The 13,427-nt window shown below is 34.0% G+C and overlaps 2 protein-coding genes across 2 annotated transcripts in view; one reads left to right on the plus strand and one right to left on the minus strand.

Moving 5' to 3' along the window:
• The window catches only part of LOC145684646 (protein DVR-1-like), a 317,851-nt gene that overhangs the window by 215,419 nt on the left and 89,005 nt on the right, over positions 1 to 13,427 (plus strand). The gene's annotated exons all lie outside the window — the stretch shown is intronic.
• Positions 12,135 to 13,427, minus strand: part of LOC145684644 (uncharacterized) — a 31,659-nt gene continuing 30,366 nt past the window's right edge. Inside the window, exon 3 of the mRNA XM_081757040.1 lies at positions 12,135 to 12,334. Within this exon, the coding sequence (XP_081613166.1) occupies positions 12,151 to 12,334 (184 nt within the window). The 3' untranslated portion in view covers positions 12,135 to 12,150. The remainder of the gene's footprint in view (positions 12,335 to 13,427) is intronic.

A 13,427-nucleotide genomic window follows, 5' to 3' on the forward strand; every position in this document is an offset into this window, starting at 1 on the left:
TCTAACACTAATGTTCTCAAAATATTATACACTGCTTATGTATGGTCTAAGGTGGATCATGCAGCGATAATATGGGGTTCTAATAGTAAGAAATAAATAAATTAAATCGAAAATATTCAAAATAAATTTGTGCGCTTTTTGACATATAAAGAAACAGGTTCCAAAATTTGAGAACTACGAAGGTGTTCGAAACAAATATTCATTACAATCTCTTGAACGCAGAAGAAGTCAGTTCATATTATCTTTCTTACATAAAATAATTCATGGTGCAATAGATTCAGAATATTTGTTATCAGAAATCAAAATTCGCGTCCCACATAGAGTGACGAGACCCCATAATGTCATATTCCATTTCTGAGCGCAAAGGACTAATGCATTAGATTATCGCCTGTCAGAAAAATGTGTATATTGTATAATATGATGTCACAAGGACACCTAGATATAGATATTTTAGTTATAAACAAAATTTTCATTCTACATAAATTTTCTGTATCCTGTATATTGTGCTATCTGTATTTTAACGTGTATTTTGTTTTCATATTAATAGTTTATTGTATATGTATTTTAGAGTGTATTACGATAGAATTGAGATCATATTATTATGTTATTATATGTGTATTTTAAAGTGTATTACCATACAATAAGGGAAAACTGAAATTAGGTATTTGCCTGTTTTTTTTTCGAAATAAATAAATAAATTATGCAAGTGAATAGCCCTTAAAACATAGATGCTAATATAAAAAACAGTGAACTCCAAATACGAAGAAAAAGAGTGGACTTGGGATGTTATGCAATTCAGGTTGTCAATTATAACAGTAGGAAGATTCTTCAGTCACACAACAAAACACAAAAATTGTGGAAAATAACTAAAGAAGAGCTCAACATGCAAACCTACATTACCTATATAAGTAACCATGCGCACCGATTACTTGAGTACCAGGGAGCTCCGGCACCCACGCAAATAATCTTGTAGGTCAACCGCATCCACAAGATTTTTAGTTTGGACCCGGTTTTGAACTGTTTCTCTTGCGTTTAAGTCATCGGTGTTACCGACTGTGCTAGAGCAACCCCAACTTATAGTACCGGTATATTTCACTTTATCACATCACAGCCCTTTATAACAGTGTTTATAAAAGATTTTATCTAAAAATAAATCATCATATAGATTAACATGTTCCGCCATTAATACACACCTGCATAAATTTTGGAAAGTCGGCGCCATTGTAAGTAACATAATTTATGAGGGCTTAAATGTGACGAATCCAAAGGACATAGTAACATCGTTTAATAAATATTTCACAAATCTAGGACAAATTCTTATTAAAAACAAACTAGTAAAACTAACTTTATGAAACTAAAAATTACAAAATGTTACAAAAAACGATAACAAAGAATAAAATAATAATAATAATAATAATAATAATAATAATAATAATAATAATAATAATAATAATAATAATAATAATAATAATAATAATAATGTATAACAGAGATTTTACAGTATATGGAGATACAATTTATAATAGTCAGTGGGAAAGACAAAAGCAAATTAGCTTCAAATTGCCAACTGGCAATGAACCAACTTTCAGGTTGCATGAATAAAGGTGAGTTAATTATTAATAAAAATAAGACAAGTGCCTTATATTTTACAATAAAACAAATAAAAAAATCAATTTGGCTGGGACTGATTAACTATCTTTGTACATGGACGACAAGTACAGAAAAATAATCGATTCTGTGTTGAAGAGAAACGCCTGGTTTGCCTACCCGGAAAATCTTCTTCTGACAATGATTTCTGATAATGACCCAAACGTAAGGATACTTGGTTCGAAGAAAATTCTAAAAGCACGATCTTTAAGTTCTTCATATCCTAATGACACAAGAAAATTTGTAGTTCCAGAAATTGTGGTCAACGCAGGCAACATTGTTGTCGATATGATTGATCGGTCTAAATGCCAAGACACGATACTTGAGTGTGAAACAAGTACAATATAACATTAACTCTACATCTTATCAGGGAGAAGATATCATTTGTTCCCCTGTTGATACAAAAGCAGACGAAAGACATGTGAAAATTGTGACGGAGGCAAAAGAGTCAGTGCGTGGCAAAGAAAAGTGCCATAGATTTGTTTTGGCAACACTTAAATCTCGTGACCACGTTCCAAGATTTTCCACTCAGGCAGAGTACAAAATTACTACGTAGAAACATAGCAACTGGTTGAACATTCCATATTAAAAAAATATAAGCAATTATGCAAGGATTGATGGGAGGCGGAAATCGACCTCCAGCGACCTGCTCGTTCTAAGCTATTCTCGAAAAAAATGTTTATTTAAAAAAAAAAATCTAGGCGAAGAGATTCAGACAGAGCATTATAAACCGTACGAGTTGTCAAAAATGAATGTGCTTTATTTTCATCGGAACAAGAAACGTAACATAGGAATATATACACATTTTGAATTAAGCAAATTTCGGCAAAACCTTCAAACTCAGGTATTCCTTTAGTGATCGCACAATGCCCATTAATAGGCCTATTATTTGTGACATTATGTAAACAATTTAGAGGTAACCAACATGCAAAATGCCATCACCAGAGAAAAAAATCTATTTTTGAAAACTTTGAACAAAAGTATCATTTTTTTTTCAGTTTCTCTCAAATTTTAGGTCCGATGCGGCACTTCAAGACTTTCACCAATCGAGTTCAAATTTTGTATACTTCTTATTATGCCAATTAGCCAAAACAGCACTAGCCGCAAGCCAATTTCAAAATAAGTGTTTTTTCGAACCATCCTACTACCCATGTGGTCTCTTTCAAATCATTTAATGACCAGTTCGATGATCAGCAAAGTAAGTTCATTTGTTAATGTTAATATTACTACTATAGTAAGACTATTCATGGCTTTGGATTGATTATTTTAACAAAAGAGACACTGACCAAAGCTTAAAATCCACTTTATTTTAAATTATAATTTGTAACTGTTTCGGATATCTAGCATATCCTTCTTCAGACACTATTGAAACAGTTACAAATTATAATTTAAAATAAAGTGGATTTTAAGTTTTGGTCAGTGTCTCTTTTGTTATAATATTACTACTATATGATCATTCTTTGTAGCAATTGTGTTAGTATTGGTGACTAGGATTAAGTGACGTAGCATTTTTATATTGACATTTTAAACATTGATTTTCAAATATAGTACTAAAGAATTAATTTTCTTTCGTAAATACTGAATCTAGAGTTCAAGAGACAATTTTGCGCATTAACTGTATGGCACACTGGATCTGCCTCAATTCGCCTTCATTTTCGTAATTGGAACATTTGTTTCCTTATCTACAGGAGATCTCCAGTATTGAACTAATATAAATATGGATTGAAATTGAAGTATGTGAAAAAGCTTAGACCTAGTGGGATCGAACTCAAGACTTCTGCGTGGAACTTCATTGCAGTAGCCACTTACCTACTACAATCAATCACTTGATGATGCATGAAAATTGTTGGTTAACTAGCAATCTTCCACGTGAAACTGGACGAAATACTAAGGTCCATTGGTGAGTGATTCAGTTATTCTTCATTTTCTTTTGATACTCAGAAACAGTTACATAGACTGTCCTCAATAACGAAAATCCTCGAAACGTTCCTTAAGTATAAGCTGCCTCACCGGTTTCGAATTAACCCGGTCTCCCTACAATTCAGGCTTCAGCCAAATTTCTACTTTCGATGGAGAAAATATGGCGAACAATAAAATTGAGTTCTTGGAATGGTATGAACACGTGCAAGAATGTTTGGACCTATTAGTTTTTGACCTTTTAATGTAAAATATGGAAGCAAACGTATATAGGTAGCAGTTTCTACCTATTTAATTGTTTCATTACCTATTCTTATTATTGTATTGGTTTGATTACTTTTAACATTATGACAATATAAGACACATGTCTTATTTATACAGTGAAACCTCTGAATAGCGGACACCAGTGGGACATGAAGTTTTGTCCGTTACTGAGAAGTGTCCGTTATAGGGAGGTTACAGAAATTTAATTTCTCATAAGGGTAATTGTATGCAGTAATATACAGTAAATACATTATGTATGGACTAAATACGTAAAATTCAATATGAAAATGGTCTTATTTAGTACAATTTGAATTACTGGGAGGGATGAAGGAGAAATTCGTTTCTATTAAATCACAGCCTATTATTGCTGGGCAGTGTTTAACGAAAAATGCATCCTTTTCCCTCTACAACGGTAATAAAACTCATTAGCAAGTGCCCTCTAAAAATCCTCAGTGCGATCGCATAAGAAACATGTGTGTGTGTTTGTGTACTGGCGCGGCATCTTCGTTGACAGAATGGATGAAAAGGCAAGCTATTGGGGGTGCATATTTATTGACCCAGGCCCAATCACAAAGAATATCCTTTTAAAGAAAATGAAAAAGGAAGCCGGGAAAACTCCAACCCAGACTTGTTCCAGTATCATGAGTAAAAGAAAAATGTTTCTTTTCCAAAAAAAAAAGTAAGAGAGGTAGCATTGCTCGTTGAAAATGCTATTGTAAAACAATGTTTGTTTTGTTATCTATGAAATTGTCGGTAAAGGTGCAAGGTCCAGACGAAAATGATTAAATATTTGTTAGGGAAGGGAAGATCTTTCGCATAGAATTCCTGGCCTTACGACTAACCCTGCATGAGTGTTATTGCTTATTGAAAATTTTGTAGGATTTCTGCCAGAAAGCAGTTTATTGCGGGAAAAAAATTCAAGTTCAGCTGTTCTGCTTGATGGTTCACCAGGTCCGGACTCATGAGAGATACACTTATGGGAAAAAGACTTTTCTGTATACTGTAATATATCGCAGAACCCAGAACAATTCCTGTCCGTTATGAAGAGGTTATTCAAACTTTCTGGGGGGAAAGGACTGTCCGCGTCCGTATCTGAGAGTGTCCGTAAGTGGGAGGGTTTTGTTCCGTAAGAGAACATATATTTGTGCCGGAACAAAAAAATCTGTCCGTATTATAGAGGTGTCCGTTATTGAGAGGTGTCCTTTAAGGGAGGTTTCACTGTATTAATTGGCTCATTTTTATTCATCCAACTTGAAAGTTAGTTCATTGCTAGTTGGCAATTTGAAGCTCATTTGCTTTTATCAACCCTACTAACTATTACATTTTGTAACTGCATATAAAATCACACAGGAAAAGTTGAGAAAGATCATTTATATAAAGAAGGAAGAGAAATGGTCCTAGAGCCAATCCTTGTGTTACTCCAAAAATTATAACTTCTTCATTTGATGCACTTTTATTTTTATTATTAATTATCCCTGTGATTTCAGTTACTTTCCTCGGATCTTCCAGGTATGGTTCAAACCATTTATTTGCTTGGCCTCGAATACCATGACAGCGAAATTTTTCTAGTAATTTATTATGATCTACTCACTCAAAGGCTTCTGTTAGATCTAAAAACTATTTCTATACATAAGCCTTTCCCATCCAACAACTTCCTAAGAAAATGAAAAATGGCTGTCTCAGTGGATTTACCTTCAAGAAACCATGTTGCTCCTTCTTATAAATTAGAGTTCTTATAAATGAAGTCCATTATCCGATTGAACATTATTTTCTCCAGAATTTTACCTATTATGGGCGGCAATGTAATAGGTCTATTGTCTTCAATTTTATTGCATTTCTCTTTTTTATGTAACATTTTTTTTTAATTTGTAAGGAAATCTTTATGTGAAGAATGAAATATTTTACATCATATAATGGTTTAATTAAGTATTTGTAACAACTTTTCATCAAATTGTTAGATAGTTAATCAGTCCCAGCCGAATTCGAATTTTTTATTTGTTTTATTGTGATGATTATTTCATTCTCTGTTACAGGTTTTAAGAAGATTCATTGCTAACATTTTTTAAACTTTAGTTTCATTAAGTTAGTTTTACCAGTTTCTTTGTTTTTAATAAGAATTTGCCCTACATTTGGGAAATATTTATTAAACGATGTTGCTGTGTTCTTTGGATTCATCACATTTGATCCCTCATAAATTATATTACTTATATCTGTAATATGTGTTTGCATGTTGACCTCCTTAATTATTTAACACAATTTCTCTTTTACTATGGCAGTGAAATTTTTTTCTGCTATAATAATTTTGTTTTGCTATCGTCAACATTTTGATAATCATTTCTGTGTTATCTGTGATTGAACTCATTCAGCCAGTAGGATATTGCTTTCTAATTTTATTTAGCTGTACATTTAATGTTTTTTTTTAACATTTCAGGTGTAATCCAATTGTTTTTTAGTATGGTTTGATAGTATTATTTTTTATTGGAAGTGTTCTTTAAAGCTGTTTTATAGTATCATGTATTTTCTCACATATGCTATTCACGTTGGTTTATGTATAGATACTATTCCACGTCTCCAAGCTAAGCAAATAAGGAAAGTAAGTATTATAAGTTGAACTAAAACACCTTGCTATTATATGGATTTTTTTCTTCGCTATGATTTGAAATATTTGTTTAAAGTTGTTTATTTTTACAATTTGTGACTCATGATATGAGAAGGCTATATTTATAACCTGTGAATCACAATTTATGTTTAATAGATTTAGCAAAATATGATCAATGTTCGATATTTATGATTTTGTTATTATTTTTGGTAATTTAATAGTGGGAATAAAATTGCATGTTTGAAGTAAAGATTCAAAACCTTCATTAAGTTTTCACTTAGAAAATTTACATTCAGATCACCCACTGTAATTGATACATACTTCTTACAATGAATAAAACACCAGTGTATCATCTATATTACTGATAAATGTACTAAGGCATCACTTTTCGACGTCCTGCGTACATAAATAATGTTTTTTTTTTCAAAGGTATCTCTATTATACTACATTTAAACTCTTTTTCTTCACTAACTTAGTCAAACCTAATACATATTTTAACTTTCATTTTTAGCAAAAGTACATGATCCACCTCTTGGCCGATATTTTTTTCACAACCCTGCTCTAGAAATCACTGCCTTACCCACTATCTCAAAAGGGACACTATCTCACTATGTCCGAGTTCGAACTAATACGATAATAACAATTCACGTATCTGATGTTACTAAGCACTCATTGCCACTGCCACTATAAACCGACTGCATTTACTGAAGGAGTGAGGGCCTTCGTTTTAAATAGTTCGCTTGCCACAATACCTTTTGGTCCAGTTTGATCTTGTACTTAGGGTCGATCACGGTGTATATATGAACCTGTTCTTTGGATTGTGGAAATATTGCAAGGCTTAAGACTCATTGTATTTTCAGTTTGAATCCTGTGGTACATCTGCAATACAGAGGTAGTTGGTGAGTACTTCAAATTATATGCCCTTAATCAAACTCCCTCTATAAAAATTGTTGCGTGAGTACCGCAGGATTCTGAAACATGTATTTTTGGATAGGGCATATATTAGTTCTTAAGTGAAGTCTAGACCCGACTACGGTCGTTCCCATAGTTTTGGAGCTATAGACCTTTAAAGTTCATTTTTTAATGTTTTCTGCAGCCTATAATTCCGAAAGCAAGCATTTTGCACCCAGGATGGTCAATACTATTTGTCTTATCTTGGTGTCAGGAATCACCTCCCAAACGTTGTCGGTGTTGTTTTAAAACACCCTGTATATATATGTTTTAAAACACCCTATACATATATGTTTTGAAAGTCACATAATATAATAATATTCTATATGCTCATTGTCGAAGCAATTAAGTGTTTTGTTCTTATGTTCTATCATTCAATCGTGAATATAAACTAAAACGTCTCAAGTTCTTTTTCTGAATATTTTAATCATATATAAGGTAATAAACTATGAAAACAATAAGTCTTATATCTTCTTGTAAAACTCGAGAAAGAAAGAAAATCTTAGTACGACAGTTCATATGTTATTTTCTTTGTGAATTTGAATGTTTTGGGTTTTATGTTTATTAGAACTACATAACGAATTATTGCAGCAAAGGGTCGAGGGCGAGAACGAATTTATTTAAAATGAAATTTGTTCGCAAACAAGTGAGCAAATCGTATTTTAAATTTGAAATGACCAACATAATTTCACATGAAATGACTTCATATAATGCTAAAACAATTGAAAATCAAGCTTGTTTCTCACAAAAGCTAGACACTTCCAAAGAAACACTATGGAGACGTTATTTGATGGAAATAAACTAGCCTTTTTATGATAACATTTTGAAAGAATGAATCTACAAACGAAGCAAGTGTTTCACGGTTTGTCTTACATTTTATCGAACAACAGGTGAAATGTACTATAAACATAATTTTGGTATATGAAAGGGGAAAACTTTGAAGTTTCTGGTTTATTTTTCTTGAGTATTGATAGAACTTCAAGAAAACACTACCGAGTAAAGTCACGAGAATCAAAAGGTAACGACATTATTATCAAATTTCTTATATTTAATTAAGAATACCGCTATCATGCCATGAGTATTGAACTTACTTGATAACTGTAACAACAAAAATTTGATAATAAGTTGATTTTACAATCCAGCATATACTACAAAACATAAAGAAAATTTGTTACTTGCATTTCCTATTTAATTTACTGACTGCTCTTTTGTTGTAATCCATAAATAATTCATGCGTTGAAGACATCAGGCTCTGGTAATTACAAAAAGCCTTGGAGATCTTACATGGTGTTAAGAAACGGTCGGAGCAAACGGAGTTAAAAGCAATAATAATAATTATGAAAAGTGTGTTGCCCAGTTAATAGATCATCTTATAGTATAGCACTCTTTTTAAACACACATACAAAACTTCTTGAATCTGAGTTTAAACACTACTATACTCTAGTGGGCTCATACTAGTTTCTAAATGAAGTCTTGACCGACTACGGTAGGTCCCATACTTTTGGAGCTATGGACCTTTAAAGTTCATTTATTTCATGTTTTCGGCAGTCTATAACTCCGAAAGGAAGCATTTCTGCACCCAGGTTGGCCTATACTTTTCATCTTATCTTGGTGTCAGGAATCACCTCCCAAACGTTGTCATTGTTGTTTTGAAACACCCTATATAATTTCATACACATCTATAGGATGAACGTGACAAAAGTGCAATATATTGTTTGTGTATGAAATTCTATACACATGGCAGTTAACGTGCTAAACGCTGGGTGAAAGTAGTACTACGATAATATTGGTAACCCATGGCCCAATCGGATAAATGGCCTGCGAGGATTTTCGTGGCTCCGAGGATTCATCTCGAGTCAATTTCTGAGATAATAACTGATTAGTTGGAGTTTAACATCGAGGCTATTTGGAACGTGGGTCTACGATTTAAAGTTGGATCCGAACTTTCGTAATGCCTTCAAATTTCAAAGCTCTCCAAACGAAAATTGAGTCTGGAACCGATGTACCAAAGGCAAGAACACTGCTTATATTTTTAAAATTTCTCCAAACCGAAGCAACTAACTCTATGGTCTTCCAAGTAACCTTATTAAGTTTTCTACTTAATCCAATACAGGAAGGTCATTTCTCTCCATGGTCTTCTAGATAATCTTCTTAACTTCTCTACTTAATCCAATACTACATAAACATTTGTCTACATGGTCTTCTAAGTAATATTCTTAACTTCTTTACATAATACAATATGACAGGGTCATTTGTCTCCACGGTCTTCTAAGCAATTCTCTTTAAATCTCTACTTAATCCAATACGACGTTGTAATTTGTCTCCACAATCTTCGAACTAATCTTATGAAGTTCTCTTCTTAATCAAATACGACAGGGACGTTTGTCTCCACGGTCTTGTAATTCCCTTAATTTCTCTACTTAATCCAATACAAAACGTAAATTTGTCTCCATGGTCTTCTAGGTAATCTTCTCAGCTACTTAATTCAATATTCTACGACAAAAATATTTGTCTCCAGAGTCTTTTAAGTAATCTTATTAACTTGTATACTCAATCCTGTACACGTCAGGGACAGAAACACAGAATCTTCGATGACATTTAACATTGTCCATGCTATAGAGAGGGACTCGAATCCATGGTGGGTTTCGCCTCACGATTGTTAGTCTAACGCCCCCAAACCGCTCTATTACAACACATGGCACCCAGTACCTCAGCGAAAAAGTAACATATGTAATAATTGTTCATCTGATGGAGTCTTTTTAATAAGATACTATGTTTAAGATAGGGTTCCCAGTCTTCATATATACTGTTTTAATATAATCTGCTCTTATTTTTCGGAAATGATTTTCGTCTTGAGGGATAAACGGAGACTAAAAATAATCTGGGAATATAATCCTGAGTTAAATATTCAGACCAATGAGGGATAGAGATGGAAATTTCATAATGACGAACTGCGTAATTTATATTAATTAATTTTGTTAGGGTCATAAAGTCTAAGAGGTTCCGATGGGCAGGTCATGTAGCGAGAATGGAAGAAAGTAGGGAAACTTTCAAAATACTTTCAACTTGAAACCCAGTCAAAAAAAAAATGTAAGTAAGACTTAGGCGCAGCTGGGAGAATAATATTGAGATGGATCTCGCAGAAATAGGAATAGAAAGTAGAAATTGTAATCAGTTGGCTAAGAACAGAAATCAATGGAGAGCTTTTGTGAATGAGCTCTGATCCTCTGGTTTCCATAAGCTACGAGTTTACTTAGTTATTTAGTTTCTTTGTTTGATTTGGAAATTTAAATAACCGTTTTATCTAAAAACTAGCTCTATGGCCTATGTAATCCGGAGGTTCAGTGCCGCGTTCACTCCACTGATTCTATCCTTAGCCAACTGGATCCAGTTTCTACTTTGTATTCCTATTTTTGCGAGATCCATCTTAATATTGTCTTCCCATTTGAGCCTAGGTCTTCCTAATGGTCGTTTTCCGGTTGATCTTCCAGTTAAGATTTTGAAAGCGTTCTACTGGGTACATGACCTGCCCACCTGAGCCTCCTAGACTTAATGATCCTAACAATTGTCGATAAACCGTATAAATTATGTAGTTCCTCGTTATGAAGTTTCCGCCCTCCCCCATTCCCGTTTCTCTTGTGTCCGAATATTTGTGTCAGGATCTTGTTCTCAAATACTTTCAATCTATGTTCTTCCTTCCGAGTAAGCGACCATGTTTCTCAACCTTGCACAACAAAGGCATGATTATCATGTTATATATTTTAAGACTCAAATTCCTCGACAGAATTCGTGACGACAAGAGATTTTGAACTGAATAATAACACGAATTTCCTGCTTTAACTAATTTTATCAGCAAGATTATTCAATACATATACGTAACAGTTTAAACAAAGTCCAAACGGGTTTACTTCTACCGAAATCAAACAATGTGTAGATCTTCTTGTCTCGCTTTTTAATTATCTATATGTACAAAATTAATACTCTGATTTTTCTTAATTTCATCTCGAAGTTATATAGATCATATATAAGCGTCAGATAGATCCATATTACAACATTAAAACCATATTTATTATTGCGTTGTTTTGTGTAATGTCTTGCGTATTATTAAACGTTGATAAATATACTTTATTCTGTTCGTACCATCACTTTATCAATTTATAGTTTTTTATATTGTAAATTGTGTGACATTAAAACAATGTTTGAGATGTAAGACTTGCTTGAATTGGTGTTGACCACAAGGCTCGTGAAATTTCTTGTTTGGCCTCGATTTTCGTTTCTAAGACGAGACGAGAATTGGCATATGTCTCGTCTCTTCTTGAATTAAAAAACATACTTCTCGCCTTGGTTTCGAGACGAGACAAGACATTTTTCATCTCGTGAGACAACACTACTATACCCTGGCCGGCGAACGATGATTTCTGATAGCTCAGCTCGCGAGGACGACTGAGAAGTGCGGTGTTGCCATCTGCTTCTCGTGCAGGGGGGAGAATCGTCTGCTTTCTCGTTGAGGGTCGGGAGGGTGTGTGTGAAAGTTTGGGAATGTGCGGTGGGTGGTTACCATGGAGACGCAACAGGTTCTGAGCCTAAGGTTGGTTGACCTGCTGTCTTCTGCTCACTCGCCGTGGGCTTGTGCAAAGCTGTCAGAAATCATCGTTCACCGGCCAGGGTATAGCAACTTGAATACATATACGCTTTACGGAGATCTAGGTTGACATCACACTGAAAAACGAAGCTAAGCTTAAAAGTTTATACCGGCTTTATTTTGTTCCTTATTACATTTTCTGAAGAGTTTCGCTAACAATATTGCTGCTGTATGGACACTTGGGATATTGCTGTTGACATAATGATCCTTTCTTTTTAGTTCTGCCTAGTCGTACTGCATCTTTCAGAACCTCTTTTGCTGATTTCTCAGCACTGTCATCGTGTTTTCCAGGAGGATAAAAATTGAAATTGTCCCTGTGGATAATATTAAACATGAATTAGTGCTAGAACAAATTAGAATGAAATCACACTTTGAAAGCGTTGATAATTATAAATGTACTGAAATTTGATGAAAAAAAAAATATGTTTAATAACTACCTTGTTGTAATCTTCGTTGGCACTGTGCTAAGATATTTTGCACTGCACTGTACAATACTAAGATATTTTGCAGTTCGGTATACAGTAAAATGTCTCTGTAACGAGCACCAATAGAACGAAATGTTCAGAACGTCGCAACTAACTTACACTTCAATTTGTCAGCTTTACTTGAAGGATTTCTGTTGTAATTGAAAAAAAATCCACCTAACTATTTCTTTGGGAAGATAATCACTCCTCCATCCACTGAAGACACAGTCTTGGTCAAGTTCTCATCTTCCAAAGAAACTATCGACAATTGTTTTTAACTAAATTTTCATTCTAGATTTCTATTACCTTCTCTATTGTACACTTACCAGCATAAGTAGGTATACATGTTGTGCATATTATTATACTCAAAAACTTTCAGATAGTAGGCCCAACAGTGGGAAACGGAGGTCTAGTCGTCCATCAACGTTGGCACTGCATTCAAGATGGTCTCTCAGTCAAGCACTTGCCAAAGTAAAATTGCACTTGGGGGTACGAGATCGAAACTGTTGGATTAATGACGGAAAATCATGGGCTGGCCAACATGTTCTTTAAATTAAGTTGGACCAACGTATTTCACAACTTTTATTATTATTATTATTATTATTATTATTATTATTATTATTATTATTATTATTATTATTATTATTATTATTACGAATGCTAATTAGCAACCATAAGGAACACCGTAGTCGAACCGAGCTCATCCGTGGCTAAGCGGTTAGCCTTTACCGTAGTAGACCCGGGTTCGATTCACGGCGGGAGCTCATGTGGTTCGAATTCCGCGTTAATCAGTAGGTCCACGTCTCATATAGCCTCGCGACCGGCTGAACGGGACGTTAAACCCAAAATCAAATCAACTCAACCGTAGTTGAGCCGTTACAGTGTTGGACTCACGACCACGTGGCCCCGGTTTCGATTTCTCGGCCGATACTTCCCAATTTTC

This window comes from Thermobia domestica, chromosome 5 (genome assembly GCF_964235325.1).
Source record: "Thermobia domestica chromosome 5, izTheDome1.hap1.1, whole genome shotgun sequence".
In the NCBI taxonomy this organism is placed as follows: domain Eukaryota; kingdom Metazoa; phylum Arthropoda; class Insecta; order Zygentoma; family Lepismatidae; genus Thermobia; species Thermobia domestica.